We start from the raw sequence: 20452 nt of genomic DNA, 5'->3' as shown, positions 1-20452 counted from the left end.
CCCTCAAATTATTTTTTTTCTGTGTGCGGCCCATACACCCAGCTGAGTTTGAGACCCCTGCTGTAGAGGATACATGATGGTTCTCCCTTGTGTAGGGCTCCTCCCCCCTCTCCTTGACATATATTTTGTCCTTTGTTGGCCTGGTCTTCCCTATGTGCATGTTTGTGTTTCTCCTACCTTTCTTCTCGATTTTATTTTCTTTTTTTTTCTTCTACTAACATATTTATAGTCTGTAAAGTATAAAACACAGCCCTGGGCTGGCGGAGGGTTTGATCTGCCTATTTTAGGTTCAAAGAATGTTGTCGGTAAAAATATACTTTGTGGCATTTGTACACTTGTTTTTGTTGTTTGTATATTATGCTCAGGTATGTGGATAAATAAAAAAAAAATTTGAAAAACAAAAAAATAAAAATGTTTATAGTGGAAAAGCTCCTCATTGGGTTTCACCATGAGGCTATAAAGGATTGCTTGTGTTGGATTCCAGCATGCCTGATTCTTTATTCTTTCCACTTGCTGTCAGGGAAGAGTCAGGAGAACCCAATACACATTGGCAGTTTGGTTGACCTTCATTTACTGTATGTGGGCTCCATTAGTGTTAATGTTGTGGTTATTTACACTTACAATAGAATATTTGGCTCAATAACAAAACAATATTAAAAGATTTCTAGAAATATCCAGTTTTATTTTGAACTTTAACAAATAAATCAACATACAAGGGCTGAATATGGTTTAAACAAGTCTGGAAAGTAGAACAGTAGTCCACACTTGTAAATAATAGGCCTCAATGTTCTGACTAACAATTAGTAGAATATCCATTATGTGTGTCTTATGCGTCTGAATGATCTTTAGACATAGTATACCAGATAAGACTCCAAAATATCTTTTTGTATTACTTGGCCTGATATTTCTGTGGGAAAAAAAAAAGTCACTGCTTTTGACTCAATAATAAAAAACAAAACAAAAAAACAAAACAAAAAAACACCTAAGAAATTGAATTTTGCCCCACATAGGATGTAAATAATAAGTGGTGCCCTCTATAGCATCCACATACTGCAAGGTTTTCTTACTGATTTCTGCTGGATGACAGAGCACAGTGCACTATATTTTTGTGTGATCTATGAACATTGGACACTATTGGACTTGGTCTTACGATGAACACAATATACGTATGTCAGGAGCGTTTCCAGTATACACACTAAACATTTGGCAACAGTGAAATTTAAAGAGGTGTTCACAGTCAAAAAGCTTTGTGATCAAGAAATTAGGAAAATCCTACATTTCAAAGGGTGTTCCAGTTTCAGAAAGGGGTTATTCTTGTATATGAAAAGTTATCCACTTTGTCATTTCTGCTTGCACTCTTCTAGGGGACTCAAACAGGAACTATATTTGTCGGAGCTGTGTTACATAACCTGGACAGATTTTTAGTTCCTGGAAGTAAGCAGTGAGGGCTCCCAACACAAATGCTCACAATTAGAGATGAGTGGACTCATGGAAGTTCAGGTTCTGCGCGTTCAGCTGGACTCAGGTCTGTTCTGGACTCGAACCCTACTGGAAGTCACTGGCTGGGTCTCCGCCCACATGCAGCCAGCCATATAAAAGGACACCTCTGGACGCATGTGAGCGGGGGTTTTCCAATTTTTATTTTTTGCGGGGGGGGGGGGGGGTGGGGGGTACACACTACAGCTGATCATGCGAGCCATTGAAACGCTGTAAGCAGCTCGCATTGGGCCGGGCACTGAGCGTACCCAAGCATAGCTATGCTCGTTGTCGTAAAACACCCGAGCTCAAACACTGATTTTTTGTGTCTGGTAAGAACGCGGAACTTTAAAGTTCAGGTTCACTCATCTCCAATTGTAAGCAAAAATGAACAAACAAGAAAAATTGTTAAAGAAAGCGTGCGACTTATTTGTTTTGCACTGAAACCAAAATATCCCTTTAATGTATATTTTGGCATAATGGGTCAAAAATATTCTGCAGTTTACTTAATACTGGTAATAAAAAAAATTATTAGAGCCCGGGCATACATATATATCGTATAATGCGGGTCACTAGATGTACAGTGCTTTGGCATTAACATAACATTATATTTTAAGTAAATAAATGTCTTACTCAGACGTTATCCATACTCTCCTACAGGGCTGTATGTGCCATGCAGAGGGGGGGGGGGGGGGGGGGTCACAGAGCATCTGGCTGAGGCCGAGTACAATAACACACACAAATTATTCTAATTACTGCTGTCTCAATTAGCTGTAAGCTGACATAGGTTGTACATTGGTACATAAACTCTCGGTCATTCAGGTTATCCTAACAACTGGAACGGACCGTTTTTTTTCCCCTCAGTTTATACATACTAACAACAAAATACAAAACTAAATTTTTTTCAAGAAAAAAGTACAAATATCAATTTCCCCTATAGGGAAAAAAAAAATCTAATGAAACATTGTTTGCTGTGATTTCTTAAGAGGTAAAAATGGCCAAAGCGATTCCTTAATGCCGACTCTGAAGGGTGTCCGCTGACCAATGCCAAGTGCCTCCAGCCTGGAGCAGTCGAGCTGTGGGTTCCAAGGTCGAGGAGTTGCCCCAACAGGTTCCTGCGTGACCTAAACAAAGACAATTTTCCATTAAAACCTATTCACATCAATTATCCTCACTTTCATATATCTGAAGCCAGTCCGTGGCTGAGAGTAGGGCACTCCGTCTACAGGGGCAAAGCGCAGAGCTGAGCGATTGGCTGCTGCACTGTCAAAGTGACGTCAGCTTAATAGCCAATATCAGACACCAGGGTCCATGGTGCAGACTTCGTGATGGACCCAGGGACGGTGAGTAAACAGCTTTTCTAAAACAAACCACTTTAACCATGTGAACAAGTTACATGACAGATAGAATATAGTATGAAAAATTAAGAAACAAGATCGCCTGTACATTACATTACATATGGGAAACCAGGTCTCTTGTACATCTTTTTAGATCAAATACAGGTTTCCACTGTTCTTTTACACAATCTCTGATTCTCTTCTTCAAATGGGAATGAGGTACACACAAGTTTAGACAAAAGAAATTTCTTCAAATATAATGTCAAATATTTAGAGGAATTTGAGTGGATCTGTTACCAGACTTCGCAATGCAAACTCCATACATATTTCTGCATCTTAGACCTGAAGAGACTAGTGTACTTACCTTGAAAATCTAAGTCTGTATGGGTGTACAATCCTGAAAATAAAATGAGCAAGTCCAACTCGACCATTAAATTCACATTTCATTATCAGGAATGACAACTCACACAGAGGTTAATACCGCCATTCTGAAAAAAAGTACACCAGCCTCCTTAGGTTACTATATTCTGTACGCAGTTTATATTGTGAGACTTTAGACATTTTTTTATTCTACAGTAAAAAAACAGGTTCTGAAAATATTTTTATTATATTCAATATCTTTTAAGTACTTCAGGACTAAATATTACACTTTACTCTGCACTGAGTTTCTTAAATGTCAATGTGAAGGAACAGCTGGCATAAGTTTAGGGACGACGGAGAAAAACAGACACCGCAAGACTCCCCGGAGGGAAGGTAAGCATCGCTCATTACCATTCTGATCTCTGTATACACTTCACTGAACCAGTGCTTGTGTATACAGATTAGGAAGCACCTCCAGACACAGTGGTCATATGATCACTGGGTGTAAAAATGGAACAGGAGCTTTGGGGTCCTAAAAGACCCAGTCGACTACTAAGTGCTGAATTTCCTCTGTAATTGGAGTAATATACCTGGCAAAGGTACAGGAGAAATCAATAAGACAGTATTGCCTTTATTTATTTTTTTTTCCTTCATTTATTTCACACATACTGTCTTAAAACCAAAAGGTCTTTTAACATATTAAAGAGAATCTTTAACCCAGGTTTTGACACCTAATCTAAAAAAGCAGCATAAAGTAGAAGCAGAGACCCCAACTCCAGCAATGTGTCACTTACTGAGCAGCTTGCTGTCATTTTGATAAAAATCACTGTTTTGCCCATACACAGCGTACACAGAAATCTGACAATTAGTGTTGGGGATAATGAGCAGCATGCCCAGTAGTCCTTGAATGATAATGTTCTGCTGAATAAACCGTGATCTCATCAGGACTACACTAAGCAGCCCAGTAAGTGACATTGCTGAAATCAGGATCTCTGCTTCTACATTATGCTACTCTCAGATTAGGTGGCAAAAACTGGGTGAAAGATTCCTTTTAATAGGTTTAAAAAAAATTAAAATAACAGATGGTCTTTTAAGACAGTATGTGTGAAACAAATGAAAAATTAAACTAAATGAAAACAGAAAAAAAAAACAAAACATACTAAGAAAAATATAAAAAAATGACAATTAACCAAATGTATCATATAAAAAAAAAAAAGTTAAAAATTATTTGAATATCCAAATGATAGACTTTACAGACATTACAAATTCAAGTACGATAATACCTGAAAATCTGTGTGGTCAAGATATGTAACGGGTTATTTAAAAGCCATGTCCCTTTCATACATTTTAATTACCTTTCAGTGCTAGAGTGGTGCTTTAAATCTAAGACCCTCAGGCGTCTTCACCATTTTGTGGGATCGCTCTAGTTTGCCAGCGCCATCTTGTGATCCTAACTTTCACTTGCTGGATGTCAGAAATTAGGTCACAAACTCTGAATGCAAGTCTATGAGAGCCACAATGTGGCTCTCATAGACTTGTATTGAAGGGTGTCCTATGGCTCGAGCTGCTCCATTAAACTCTGAGGCTGCCAGCAGGTCAAAAACTGCTAGAGACCAAAAGGAGTGGCACTGATAACAGATGAAATTGCTGGAGGGTAAGTATAAAAAAAGACTAGGAACGGGGGACGTAGGCTTAATGCACCACTCCAGCGGTGCAATTAAAAAAAAAAAAAATACGCTAAGGAGATGCTTTAATGTAAAAAAAACCAAACAAAAACAAAAAAACCCCACATCTGTTGCCCTTTCCATGTCTCCATTTATTAGCTCATTCAAGGGGGATCACACTGCACTGTTTAGTGTCTGTCATCATGGAGATGCAGTCTACATAGGAGCTGTAAACAAAACAGTAGGCGAGTCTGAAAAAAACCTACTGTAGAGAAGCTTTGTTTTATTTCACACACAGCAAGACATTATCACAATAATTAGTTTTTCCTTCAGAACATCTTAGAATTCAGTCCTGATAAAGAAGATACTTTCCACAGGACAGTCAGTGGTTATTAATATTTTATCAACTCCCTTCTGCAAATGCGAGGTATGTGACCCTGAAGGCTGCCAAGGAATGTTTGGATGAATACGTGTAGTTTTTGACTGTGATAACAATTAAAAATAAATCCTATTTCCTGCAGCAAAATGAAAAAAAAAAAAAAAAGTTTAAATGACTTACTGGTAATTTTGGATTTTTCCAGAGCCCATGACCGCACCACATCAAGGACAGGACACCTACTGAATGAAGGGCAGAACCTATTGTCCGCTTCAGTTGGGTTACAGAGCATGAGGCTCTCCCAGAAAGTTTTAGGCTCTGTGCCCACTTGTGCGTATTGCATGCAGTTACACTGCGTTCTGCACCGCAGCGCAACTGCATGCGTCCTGCGTCCTCTGCATAATCTATGAAGATTGCGTATAATCCATGCGCATGCTGCCAAATCGCCGAGCTCTAAAAAGCAACATGTCACTTATTTTGTGCGCTTTGGATGCAGCCCCCACTCTATGGGAGAGGCTGCATCCATAGCGCATGAAATCAGCTTTTCAGTACGGACTGTTTCTGCTGCGATTTGAAGCGCACGTGTGCTGTTCAAGTCGCTGCAGAAATTTCTCCAGGGATAGAACGCAACGTGGGCACATAGCCTAATACACAAACCTTCACCAACCAGTGGCTACTTGTGTAACACCACATGAATTACACACCTAGGAATTCAGTTAGTGCAGACCAAAACCAGTGACAGAGGGGAATATAAGGATGTTGTCATGAACACTGGAAAATCCCATTACCGGTATGTAATTTACTCTTATCCTTTCCCCATGACAGCACTACGAGAGATTTACAGAGAAACAAATCCCTTATGAAGGGTCCACCACGTGTAGCACCCTTCTCCCAAAGGAAAGGTCAGAAGACGAGGAAAGATCAAGCCTATAGTGCTTATAGAAGGTTGAAGAAGATCACCACCTTACATATCTGGTCAATCCACACCTCCGCCTTTTCGGTCCAGGAAAATATGACCCTTAGGCTATGTTCACATAGGGTGTTTTCGCAGATTTTCTTTCCTTACCATACCTGATCTTGTGGCAGAAATTCTCCTGACAGTCTTCTGCAATTTGGTGCGGTTTTTTATGGCTTTTTTTATACGGTTTTGGTGTCTTTTTTTATGGCCACTGTGATGACACAGAACAAGTAACTGGCCGTCACTGGAGTCAACTGATCTTTACTCAGCCGGCCGATTACTTGTTTGTGTCCCGCTGAATCCATCGCAGCCTGTGCGGGCTTGTGAGGTCAGGAGTCCAGATCAGCTGACTCCAGTGGCGGCCGAACTCCACTGAACGCCACAGCCTGCACATGCTGCGATGGATGCGGCGGGACACAGAACAAGTAATCAGCCGGCACTGGAGTCAGCTGATCTAAACTCAGCTGAACTCCTGACTACACAGCCACACGTGATCAGCAGCGGGCAGTGCCTGCTGTTAATCTGCAGCCATCGCAGCATGTGCGGACTGTGAGGTCAGGCGGTCAGCTGACTCCCGATCAGTGTCTGGCGATTACGAATTCTGTGTTGCGTTGTCTGAGGTCACATCCTACTTTTCATCAGGTTTTGCCACCAAAACCTGATGAAAACTAGATTAACCCCTTCAGCCCCCGGGTACTTTCCGTTTTTGCTTTTTGCTCCCGTTCCTCCGAGAGGCGTAACTTTTTTATTTTTCCATCAATCTTGCCATATGAGGGCTTGTTTTTTGCGGGACGAGTTGTACTTTTAAATGAAACCATAAGTTTTACCATATAGTGTACTGGAAAACGGCAAAAAAATTCCAAGTGCGGAAAAATTGCAAAAAAAGTGGGATCGTACAATAGTTTTTGGGATATTTTATTCACAGTGATCACTATATGGTAAAACTGAGATATCTATGTGATGCCTCAAGTCGGTGCGAGTTTGTAGACACCAAACATGTATAGGTTTACTTGTATCTAAGGGGTTAAAAAAAATTCACAAGTTTGTCCAAAAAACGTGGCGCACGTTTTGCGCCATTTTACAAAACCCGTAGCGTTCTCATTTTTCAGGATCTGAGGCTCAGTGATGGCTTATTTTTTGCGTCTCGACCTGACGTTCTTAACGGTACAATTTTTGCGCAGATGCTACGTTTTGATCGCCTGTTATTGCATTTTGCGCAAAATCTGCGGCGACCAAAAAACGTAATTTTGGCGTTTGGAATTTTTTTGCCGCTACGCCGTTTACTGATCAGATTCATTGATTTTATATTTTGATAGATCGGGCATTTCTGAATGCGGCGATACCAAATATGTGTGTATTTTTAACCCTTTAATTTTCAATGGGGTGAAAGGGGGGTGATTTGAACTTTTAGGTTTTTTATTTTTTTTTTAATTTTTTAAAACTTTTTTTTTTTTATTTTATTAGTCCCCCTAGGGGGCTATAGCGATCAGCAATCCGATCGCTCTGCACTATCTGCAGATCTCAGCTACAGAGCTGAGAACTGCAGATTTGCTGCTTCACTTTCAATGCCGGCTGTATTCCGGCATTGAGAGGAAGTGAGTCATGTTAGCTACAGGCGTCATCACTTGACCCTGTGCTACCATGGCAACCACCGAAAGTCACGTGATCATGTCACGTGACTTCCGGTGGGGGCGGGGTAAGTGACTGTCATGGCGGCGCCCATATACATATCGCTGCCAAGATTTTGGCAGCGACATGTAAAGTGTTAATGGCCGCGGGTGGAAGCGATTCCACCCGCGGCTAGTAGGCACACATGTCAGCTGTTGATAACAGCTGATATGTGCGCGGATCGCCGCTGCCTGCTGGCGGCAGGGGGCGGGGCTTACCAGCACACGATCTATGACGTACCCAGTACGTCATGGGTCGTTAAGGGGTTAATAGTTTATGGGACAGGTTTTACAGTGGTATTGGCACTTCCTCATTGCGCTCTGTAGGTGAAAACGCTGCAAGAATTGACATGAAACATGACCTATAACGCAGTCAAAACAGTCAGGAGAAAATCCGGATGGATTTGTGTGCATGAGATTTCAAAAATCTCAGACTTCGCTGGGACTGTAAAAGCAGCGTTTTATTAGCATGGATTTGCATAAAACAAAGACAAATCCGGAGCTAAAAAAAAACGCTGCAAAACCTGACCAAAAACGCCCTGTGTGAACATAGTTCAGAACCAGTAGACATTAAAGCTATCACTAGAGGATTAGACTAAGCTAATGGCATCCCAGATTCACCGGATCAGGGTACCTCTTGACACCTTCAGGCCTTTCATAGGACCCTGAAATAAAAAACGAACAACGACCAACTCTTCCTCCATGGTTTTGTTACTGAAATTTAGTTTATTAAAGACTTTGACATCCAAATTGTAAAGCTTCTCCTCCTTTGAGGTGTTAGGATTAGCGCAAAAAGGGGAATGACCATCTCCTGGCTTCTGTGAAATATTGTAGCTACTTTTGGATGGATGGCTGGGTCTGGTCTTAGGACGACTATCTTGAAATAGTTGATTCACCCTTTATGTAAGAGACAAAGACTAGATGTCACTGATCCTATGGATAGTCTCCCAGGTAAGATATTTAACTTTTGAAGATAAATGCTCAAAGGGGGGTTAGTTAGTGACTTCAGCACCAAGTTTAGATTCCAAGGAGGAATCCTCAGACTAGAGATCAGCCTTGATATATTGCATGTTTTGATAAATCTAATGATCCATCTTGTTCCATGCCAGGTCACAGTTATACAACAAAACTAAAGACCGATATCTTCACCCCAAGAGTGCTAGTGGATACCGTAATCCTAAAGAAACATTAGGACGGACCCCACCAGAATCTCCTCACCCAGTTTACCCTAATGACTGGACAGGAGCTTTATCCAGGTTCTGCCATATTCTACTTGTTATTGGTTTCCTAATCTTAAGTAAGGTAGAAAAAAATAAAAAAAGTTTACAAAGAAGAAAAAAAAAAACCCAAAAAAAACAACTCTTTTTTTTATATATATATATAGAATAGAGAAAAAAAAATATTAAGGAAATGTGAGATCCAACCCATGGGCCAAAAATTAATTGTGGACTATGAAACAAGATGCACCATTAGTCACCAAGACCATCAGAGAATTAATTAATATAAATTAATTTGGTTAAACACCAGAATGTCTAATTAAGATGGTGTGTAATTCATATTGTTGATTTCATGGTGTGTGATTAGAATGGTGCATAGTTCATTTAATTAAGATCCATCATTTAAGTTAGGATAGGGTGAAAGCAAAAACTGTCCAATCCTCCAAGAGTTATTTTGTGGTGTAAGCAGGGCCGTATTTACCATTAGGCACCGTAGGTCCGGTGCCTGGGCCGGGGCTGCGCCAAGGGCGAGAGTATAAAAAAAAAAAAAAAAATTTCCCTCCCCAGACTCATTACTAAAACCGGAGTCTTTGCGGTGAGGCGGGGGTTGATTGGTTTATGGGATGGGGGGGGGGGTGTTTGGGGGAGAGGAGGTAGTTTGTGGTCCAGTGATTAATTTGTATCAGCGTCTTAAACGCTAATACCAATCATCCTCCATACCTGCTCCTTGCGCGCCGGCACTTCCGGGGTCAGGAGCTGCAATCAGCTCCCTGGCCTGGTGCATTCACTGATGACGTCACGGGCAGCGCGATAAGTCACCTCACCGCTGCCGGCTTCTCTGCAGACTGAGTGCCGCTGAGGAGAGGAGAAGTCACCGGAGCCGGGAGGTAAGCGCTATAGAGCGGAAGATAGCGGCGGTAGCCGGCGGGGTGTAATCTGCATGGGACAGGGGCAGCAGCCATAGGGAGCGCTCTCTATGGGAAAAGGAGGTGCATGGGGTGTAATCTGTGTGGGGCAGTGGCAGCAGCCATAGGGGGCGCGCTGTATAGGAAAGTGGGTGTATGCAGTGGGATCTCTATGGGGCAGGGGCAACAGCCATAGGGGGGTGCTGTATAGGAAAGGGGGTGTATGCAGTGGGATCTCTATGGGACAGGGGCAGCAGCCATAGGGAGCGCTCTATATAGGAAAGGGGGTGCATGCAGTGGGATCTCTATGGGAGAGGGGCAGCAGCCATAGGGAGCGCTCTATATAGGAAAGGGGGGTGTATGCAGTGGGATCTCTATGGGACAGTGGCAGCAGCATAGGGAGCGCTCTGTATGGGAAAAGGGGGTGCATGGAGGTGGATCTCTATGGGGCAGGGGCATAGGGAGCGCTCTATATAGGAAAAAGGGGGTAAATGGAGGAGGATCTCTATGGGGTAGGGCAGCAGTATAGGAGCGCTCTATATAGGAAAATGGGGTACCTTTTGCCTGTATACATGCCTTTTAGCGCTATGCAAACAGTCAATTAGAATATATGCTTTTTGAAGTTTTACATCCATTCCAATTGCTGCTATACCCTTGATGGGGACAGATAATTGGAATGTGATACGCATTTATATTATATTTTTATAATCTATCTACTGTCTGTTTGCAATCCACTGTTTGAGTCTTGTGGTGCCTCGGCACTTTTTTCATTACTATCCCTTGCAGTTTATTGGTTTTATTATGATCTTCAATAAAATTTTATATTTTACTATTGTATTGTCTCTGGCTACATTTTCTATTGGTTTTGTTGGTGCAGTCGCTCGACTCCATTTTGGAGATTATTTATTTATCATTTATTATTAAATTTTGTTTAATTGTGCATATCTCCTTGTGGCAACACAAATCGGTGTTTATAGGAAAATGGGGTGCATGGAGGGGGATCTTTATGGGACAGGGGCACCATAATAGGGAGCGCTCTGTATGGGAAAAGGCGATACATGGAGGGGGATCTTTACGGGACAGTGGCAGCAGCATAGGGAGCGCTCTGTATGGGAAAAGGGGGTGCATGGAGGGGGGGGGATCTCTATGGGGCAGGGGCAGCAGCATAGGGAGCGCTCTGTATGGGAAAAGGGGGTGCATGGAGGGGGGGGGGATCTCTATGGGGCAGGGGCAGCAGCATAGGGAGCGCTCTATATAGGAAAAGGGGGTGCATGGAGGGGATCTCTATGGGGAAGGGGGCAGTAGCATAGGGAGCGCTCTGTATGATAAAGAGGGTGCATGTAGTTGGCTCTGTGTGGGCTCACAGCATGGGGTGTGATCTGTATGGGGCAGGGGGCAGCCTGCGGGGTGAAATCTCTGTGGAAAAGGGGGCAGAGTGGGGTGGGCTCAGTATGGAAAAAGGGCAACATGGCTCAGTATGTAGAAGTCTAATGTGTGGGAGACAGTTTGAATAGGGGGCAGCATGTGGTGCAGACAGTTTGGAGATCGTAGTTCCTAAGTGAGGAGGGTATAGTGGGTGTAACTCATGAGGGGAGACGGTGTGGTATATAAAGGGGGCAGTGTGGAAGCCATGTACCATAATAGACTGTGTGGTGGGGGTCATTTTTTGTGTGCAGGGATTAAAGTGAGGGACAGTTATTTATTTTGGGGGATTATTTAGGGAACAGCATGGTTGATTATTTTTATTATGACAGGTTATTTTTAAGGGCACCGTGTCGTGATGTGCTGCAGAAGAGCAGAGAAGAAGGAGGTCTGCAGAGACGAGCTGTGGATGTGAAGTCATCATGGCGCCAGGACCTGTGAGGTACCGAGGATTGGGGTTGGATAAATGCAGGTGATGGCTAAACACATTGGCTAATGCAGGTTTTAAGCGATCGCTGATCTATATCCAGCAGATGGTCAGTGGTTTTATAGCTGCTGAGCCTGTGACTGAACTTTCATGTGCACAGTACGATCTTTACCATGATCGTTCTGTGCACATAGAATAGCACTATTCTTGGCAGCATGTGTTCACAGGACAATGTGCGGCCAAGAAAGATATTTAAAGGAGTCTGTCACCCCCCCCAAATGGCAATTAAACTGTAAAAACGTTTTTTAGGGAACACAGCGCATATAAAAATCATGCCAGGTAGAAACAGTGTAACCCAACAATAAAAAAATCCTTTTTTTTTTTTTTTGCAGTGAGGTGGCATTGTGCACTTTTGGCGTGGCCTATGTAATAAACAAAAGTGAATCTTTTATCAAATGTTAAGTTGAGCTGTATACACCTGGTGTGATTTCTGTATGAGCTGTATACACCTGGTGTGATTTCTGTATGAGCTGTATACACCTGGTGTGATTTCTGTATGAGCTGTATACACCTGGTATGATTTCTGTATGGGCTGTATACACCTGGTATGATCTCTGTATAGGCGGTATACACCTGGTGTGATTTCTGTATGGGCTGTATACACCTGGTATGATCTCTGTATAGGCGGTATACACCTGGTATGATGTCTGTATAGGCTGTATACACCTGGTATGATCTCTGTATGAGCTGTATACACCTGGTATGATCTCTGTATGAGCTGTATACACCTGGTATGATTTTTCTATGTGCGACGTTCCCCATTATGAATATTTGTGCAGGGTGATCGGCATTTTGTGGGTGACAGATTTCCTTTTAAAAATGTCACTATACAAACAAATATTTTGCCCCTGCATTAGGTGATTGACAGCTTGTTGAGGTAGATCGATAATCCGCAGCAGTGTAAACGCACCTTAAAGAGAGACTTAATGTTTTAGAAATTATTTTATATGTTTTAGGGTAATTGATTTTGAGCAGATCTGAGGTGAACCCGGTCCAGAGTCCCCCACAATTGCTCCAAAGACCTATTAGGAAAGTGCAGGAGAGCAGAGAGAGCAGCGCAGGTTCAGTAGAAAATCAGAGTCCTGTCTCCTGAACCGTGCACTTCACCTATGGGTGTCTTAGGACACATTACTGCACCAGTCTAAGAATTAATGGACCTTTTTGATGACCCTTCTTTTGAGAATCCTAGAGCATGGTGCATGCTGGGATACTCGAAAGAAGCATTATCATGGGGCAGAGGCTGCAGTTACTGCCACAGCCTCTGCCCCTCCCTGAAATGAAGCGTCATCAAGGGGCAGGATAGGAAATTATTAATGCAAGTATATTAAAATATATATATATATATTGGCACTAAATAAATAGGGATTTAGAATGAAAATTACTTTGCCTTCCAACCAAACCTTTAAGTTACTCTTTAAATGTTTACTAGTGCAGCTACTAGCATCTAATCAGTACTGTGGTACCTAGTTTGATGATAGTTGGTAACAACAATTTCAATCATCTCCTTACCATTGTTAAGGTATACAAGTTTATATGATAGGGGCTAACCTGACATTGAAAGTGATCGCTGTATAACGTTGGTGATGTGTCATGTATTGACAGTTGTTCTCAGGCTGTATTTCTGTACTGACAATTGTTCTGGTGATGCAGTCATGTACTGACTGTGGTTCTGGTGATGTATTCATGTACTGATGGTTGTTCTTGTGATGTAGTTATGTACGAATGTAGGAACGCAGCATTTAGCATTTTTTGAGCGTCGGAATCCTTTTTTTTGTCTACTGCGCACGCTCAGCTCTTTTGTGTTTAATAATTGAAATCAATGTTTCTCTCTCGGCAGCCGAACGATCAGCTGATCGCCTGACGGCTGGATTTTGAGAGCGATCAGCTGGCTTTTGCGAGCGATCATCTGATCGCTCGGCTACTGTGAACAATCAGGTGATCGCCCAGTGGCCGGCCGCCGGGTGATCAGCTGATCGTTCACAATAGCCAGCCGCTGGAAAAACAGTAAAAAAAAAAAAAAAACAACGGATCGTTGTTTTTCCATCAGTCTCAGCAGTTTTGCCAATATCTGCAACGCATCCGTTGCATAAGTCACACAACTGATTGTGACGGATACAATAACAACGCAAGTGTGAAAGCAGCCTTACCAGTAGGGGGCGTTATAACTTAAAGTGCCTAGGGCAGCATGAATGCCAAATACAGCCCTGGGTGTAACACTCATGATTAGTGATGGGCAGACTCGCAGATAACTGGGTCCAGTGGGTCTAACCAGGTTAAAAAAACAAAAAAAAACAAAAAACAAAACCCGGTTCCAGCCCTGGATTGGTCCTGGATATCTGGCCTATGGGGACCAAAATCAAGAGATTAAAAATAGTGGTAGAGTAGAAGGGATAGGAGGATAGGAGCAAACACGCACGGTTGTACACTGCTTTCAGGCTGCTCATTCACTTCCGGGGCATATGTACTGCTTACCCCGCCTAGCGGCATCTGTAATTGCTTGCAGCTAGACGTGCCTCCACCATGAGTGACAGCATGTCAGCTGACTGCTTCCAATCACAGTCGATATGTGAGTCTATCGTGGTATAAAAATAAATAAAACTATTGGCGTAGGGTTCCCCCCATATTATGCTACCCAGCAAACATAAAGCCCACGGCTACAGGCTGCAGCCCCCAGCCATACGCTTATCTTGGCTGTGTATCAAAATATGAGAAACCGCATACAGACTTTTTTTTTTTACATTTAAATAAAATTTAAAAAAACGGTGTGCAGTTCCCGCCGATTTTGATACCTAGCCATGATAAAGCCTGACAGCTGGGGGCTGGTATTCTCAGGCTAGGGAAACCCATGGTTATTGGGCCCCTTCAGCCTAAAAATAGTAGCCTGCAGCCACCCAGAATTGTCGCATCCATTAGATGCGGCAATCCCAGCACTTTGCCCAGCTCTTAGTAATTGCTCTGGTGCGGTGACAATTGGGGTAATAAGGGGTTAATTGCAGCTCACAACTGCCACTATGCCCTACCGCAATAGAGTGGGAGTGGTCAGGATCTTCCCTTTTGGCATGTTTTTCCTTAGATGACCTTCCAGTTTGTCCATCCAGATCATCATGGATCAGATCGTGCAGGTCGCTGAAACAGACAGTTTCAGGAGACTCGCAGGTATGTTTTAGGTATCTGTCAGCCTTCCTATCCAAAGGGTCTTTCAGGGTTCGCATGTCTTAAAAAAGGTAGAGAAGATTTTTTTTGGAGGACTAAAAGGTGCTTTACACGCTGTGACATCGCTAGCGATCTAGTTAGCGATGTAACACGCCAGATCGCACATACGATTTGCCGAGATCGCACATGTGACCGGCGCTACAAAAATCTGCGATCTCTCGTGTCACATTGCTAACATAGCATGTAAAGTACCCTTTAGTCTTTGCTACACCTACCTTCAGCCATTGCTACATATACATTCATTCAGTGCTTTATCCCAAATGGTTGTTTCCTCTTCCTCAAAAGGGCATCTTTTTTGATGGTGAGAGCAGCAAACCTCATTTTTCCTGCATACTCCATTCCTTATTAATGTGAGTCTGTAAATTCTCAGTGACTGGGAAGTTACACGGCTTGCTTTGTTTGTACTAAGGCCCCAAACATAATCCTGTACTAACTTAGGGGTGCTAACTTCTGTGATGCCCATAGTGTCCCTTACAGCTATAACCAAGGTGTCTGTTTTCGAAGGGGAAGCAAGGCCTGCCCCCATGTCGTCATCAGTGGAGGAGTAAATAGAAGTCACATTCTATTTCTGCGTTTCCTGAATCACTAGACTCAGAAGATAACCTGGATCTTGTCTTAACTCATTTACCCTTTCCTCATGGATCAGAGCTTCAAGTGTAATCTCGGCCTTAGGCTACTTTCACACATCCGGTTTTTGCTCTGCGGCACAATACGGCGTTCTGCAGAAAAACCGCAACCGGTTTTTGTGACGCCGGTTGCGTTTTTTTTTTTTGCATAGACTTACAATTAGTGCCGTATTGTGCCGCAGGGGCTTGCGTTCAGTCCGGTTTTTGCCGCATGCGGCAGATTTAGCCGATGCCGCGGCCGGATAGAACGTTCCCTGCAACGTTTTTTGCTCCGGCAAAAAAAAAACGCATTGCGCCGCATCCGGCCGCTGTGGCGCATTTTCAATGCATGCCTAGGGACGCCGGATGCGGCGCGATGCGGAAAAAACGCATCCGGCCGCCGCATCCGTTTTTTTCCACTGCGCATGCTCAGTAGCGTGCCGCAACCGGAAAAAAACGGACCGGCCGCATGTAAAAACGTATGCAAAGGATGCGGTGTTTTCGCCGCATCCGTTGCATAGGTTTCACAGCCGGATTGAGCCGCACGGCTCAAACCGGATGTGTGAAAGTAGCCTTAATGACAGATTTTAAGTCCAAGCAAAATTCAGGGATTCCTCACATGTTGTCTTTTGGACACATGCTACGCATATTTTATTTTGTCATATGCTGATAATTTATCCCTACAGAGTGCCCACTCACTTTAAATTTTGCTGTACATTTCCTAGGCCTTTCTTAGCAAAAGAAAAATACCTTTTTACCACGGTGAACTCTCACAAAGATCACTTGCCATCAATCACTTTAAAAAGGGAACTAAATTTGGAGAGGCAGGATCAAATGACACAAGTGTTGACTCCCTGGAGGCTGTGCATCCCTCCCGATCCAAACTGCTGCTAGCCTTACTGTCGCTTCCAGTGTTCTTCTTGTCACTTATAATTGTCATATCAATCTTTACACCTCCTCTGGAAGTGAAATTGACAGAAGGCATTCCATGTGCAGACACAGCTGACATCAATGGCGCACTAATCTTCGGGACACACCTCTTCCAGCATGTCCGTGCATTCGCAGACTCTGTTGACTGCGTGGCCAGCAGCAGCATGGAAAATGTCATGGCTGCCCCCTCCACAAGCCAGCTTGAGCCCTCACTAGACCTGCTGCGGCAATTCTAGGACCTGTATCAGCAATGCAGCGTGCTGCTGCTCCTGCTATCTTCATTCGCCACTTCATCTTGTGTTGGTTTCCTAAAAGAACATGAAACCAACTGATGTGGGGGAGGGGGAGGTTCTGCCCTTTTATTCACTAGGTTTCCATTCCATAATGAGAGGGTCCTTCTCATGTGGTGCTATCACAGGGGAAGAAAAATTATTGGGCAAATTGCATTTTAATTGAATTCTACAAAAACCCTAACCCTATAGAATGTGGATTTTTTTTTTTTCTGTTCCTCAAAGTGAAAGTCACCATTTTGCTGCAATTCCCAATTTGGTCCCCGGCATCTCTTCGTACTCCTTCCGTGCACGGAAACCCAGGCCTCTTCATGGTAGGTCAGTACTTCCAGGATGTGCGCTGCAACCTTTCAAGATGCACTCTAATCCTGGGACATACAACTGCAATCAAGCCAGAGATGTCCAAGCGCACGGTTGGAGCACAGTTGCCACGTCACGAGGTATGGCACATACTTATAGCGCACAGGGACATCCCGGCCTTTGTCATGGCTGCATGTCTCGACCTAGCATGAAAATGCCCACTGATTCAGATTGCCACAGGGAAAAGAAGTGATGCCAAAGACCGTATACGGGGGCTAAGAATTATTTGTTTCCCTACATCTTAATTTATCATGCTTGGTTGTCTCTCCAAACCCCAGTGTGTAAGGAGAGACATTCAATTTGCTGATAAAAAGCAGAAGTTAAATGGTTATTCCCATCTCAAAGATCCTATCACATGTAGTAGTTGTAATAATAATAATAATAATAATAATAATAATAATAATAATAATAATAATATATAATTGTCTGATTCTGTCTGTAACGGAAATCCCACGTCGCTGATTGGTCGCACCAGCCACCCATCTCTCTGCTCGGCTGCCTCCGGATGGGATGTGGGTGTTGCTGAGGGAGTGGTGCAGGCAGGCCCCTTAGATACCCGACTGCGGCCTTAGCAACGTGACAGACTGTCACAGAACCTGTTTTACAGGGCAAATGGAGGGGTGAGGGGAAAACTAGCGAATGCAGGAGAAAATAATGATTGCTGCGTGATGGCACAATGTGTGTGGGCGGCGGTGGGTGCTGATGCCGACCCTGCGTAGTTCACTCATGTTTACTAAACAAGTGTGATGTAATTCAGTCACGTTTACTGGACAAGTTCTGTCAGGCACAGTGCCATGTAGTTCAGTCACATTTACTCAACACATTGTTTCAGTCACAGCGTACTGAACAGATACTTCTTTACTGTACGCAATCACGATTAACGCTTCCCATCTTCCAATGGATCGTAAGCGAAGAAGGGAATTTTGTTACTTACCGTAAATTCCTTTTCTTCTAGCTCCAATTGGGAGACCCAGACGATTGGGTGTATAGCTACCGCCTCCGGAGGCCACACAAAGCACTACACTAAAAAGTGCAAGGCCCCTCCCCTTCTGGGTATACACCCCCCGTGAGATCACGGCTGCTCAGTTTTAGTGCTAAAGCAAGAAGGAGGAAAGCCAATAACTGGTTTAAACAAATTCAATCCGAAGTAACATCGGAGAACTGAAACCGTTCAACATGAACAACATGTGTACCCGAAAAAACCAAAAATCCCGAAGGAAACAGGGCGGGTGCTGGGTCTCCCAATTGGAGCTAGAAGAAAAGGAATTTACGGTAAGTAACAAAATTCCCTTCTTCTTCGGCGCTCCATTGGGAGACCCAGACGATTGGGACGTCCAAAAGCAGTCCCTGGGTGGGTAAAGTAATACCTCAAGTTAGAGCTGCAAAACAGCCCTCTCCTACGAGGAGGCAACCGCCGCCTGCAGGACTCTTCTACCTAGGCTGGCGTCTGCCGAAGCGTAGGTATGCACCTGATAATGTTTGGTGAAAGTGTGCAGACTCGACCAGGTAGCTGCCTGGCACACCTGTTGAGCCGTAGCCTGGTGTCGTAATGCCCAGGACGCACCCACGGCTCTGGTAGAATGGGCCTTCAGCCCTGATGGAACCGGAAGCCCAGCAGAACGGTAGGCTTCAAGAATTGGTTCCTTGATCCATCGAGCCAGGGTGGATTTGGAAGCCTGCGATCCTTTGCGCTTACCAGCGACAAGGACAAAGAGTGCACCCGAGCGGCGCAGGGGCGCCGTGCGGGAAATGTAGATTCTGAGTGCTCTCACGAGATCCAACAAATGCAAATCCTTTTCATACCTATGAACTGGATGAGGACAAAAGGAAGGTAAGGAGATATCCTGATTGAGATGAAAAGAGGATACCACCTTAGGGAGAAACTCCTGAATCGGGCGCAGCACTACCTTGTCCTGGTGAAAAACCAGGAAGGGAGCCTTGGATGACAGCGCTGCCAGCTCGGATACTCTCCGAAGAGACGTGACCGCTACCAGAAAGGCCACTTTCTGTGAGAGCCGAGAAAGTGAAACATCCTTCAGAGGCTCGAAGGGCGGCTTCTGGAGAGTAACTAGTACCCTGTTCAGATCCCATGGATCTAACGGCCGTTTGTACGGAGGGACGATGTGACAAACCCCCTGCAGGAACGTGCGTACCTGAGGAAGTCGTGCTAGACGCTTTTGAAAAAATACCGATCGCGCTGAGACTTGCCCTTTAAGGGAGCCGAGCGATAAGCCTTTTTCCAAACCAGATTGCAGGAAGGAAAGAAAAGTAGGCAATGCAAATGGCCAGGGGGACACTCCCTGTGCCGAGCACCAGGATAAGAAAATCTTCCACGTTCTGTGGTAGATCTTAGCAGACGTGGGCTTCCTAGCCTGTCTCATGGTGGCCACGACCCCTTGAGATAATCCTGAAGATGCTAGTATCCAGGACTCAATGGCCACACAGTCAGGTTCAGGGCCGCAGAATTCAGATGGAAAAACGGCCCTTGTGACAGTAAGTCTGGCCGGTCTGGTAGCGCCCACGGTTGGCCGACCGTGAGATGCCACAGATCCGGATACCACGACCTTCTCGGCCAGTCTGGGGCGACGAGCAGGACGCGGCGGCAATCGGACCTGATCTTGCGTAGCACTCTGGGCAAGAGTGCCAGAGGGGGAAACACATAGGGCAGTTGGAACTGCGACCAATCTTGCACTAAGGCGTCTGCCGCCAGAGCTCTGTGATCGCGAGACCGTGCCATGAAAGTTGGGACCTTGTTGTTGTGCCGGGACGCCATTAGGTCGACGTCCGGCCTTCCCCAGCGGCGACAGATTTCCTGAAACACGTCCGGGTGAAGGGACCATTCCCCTGCGTCCATACCCTGGCGACTGAGGAAGTCCGCTTCCCAGTTTTCTACGCCGGGGATGTGAACTGCGGATATGGTGGAGGCCGTGGCTTCCACCCACATCAGAATCCGCCGGACTTCCTGGAAGGCTTGCCGACTGCGTGTCCCGCCTTGGTGGTTGATGTATGCCACCGCTGTGGAGTTGTCCGACTGAATTCGGATCTGCTTTCCTTCCAGCCACTGCTGAAAGGCTTGTAGGGCAAGATACACTGCCCTGATTTCCAGAACATTGATCTGAAGGGTGGACTCCTGCTGAGTCCACGTACCCTGAGCCCTGTGGTGGAGAAAAACTGCTCCCCACCCT

At 44.4% G+C, this 20452-nt stretch overlaps 1 protein-coding gene across 1 annotated transcript in view; it reads right to left on the bottom strand.

The window, feature by feature from the left end:
• Window positions 1-661: 661 nt before the first annotated feature.
• MAT2B (methionine adenosyltransferase 2 non-catalytic beta subunit) overlaps window positions 662-20452 on the bottom strand; it is a 52468-nt gene continuing 32677 nt past the window's right edge. Inside the window, exon 6 of the mRNA XM_075343395.1 lies at window positions 662-2600. Within this exon, the coding sequence (XP_075199510.1) occupies window positions 2430-2600 (171 nt within the window). The 3' untranslated portion in view covers window positions 662-2429. The remainder of the gene's footprint in view (window positions 2601-20452) is intronic.

Source organism: Anomaloglossus baeobatrachus, chromosome 4, assembly GCF_048569485.1.
Source record: "Anomaloglossus baeobatrachus isolate aAnoBae1 chromosome 4, aAnoBae1.hap1, whole genome shotgun sequence".
Lineage (NCBI taxonomy): Eukaryota > Metazoa > Chordata > Amphibia > Anura > Aromobatidae > Anomaloglossus > Anomaloglossus baeobatrachus.
This window is presented reverse-complemented; position numbering and strand designations above follow the sequence as displayed.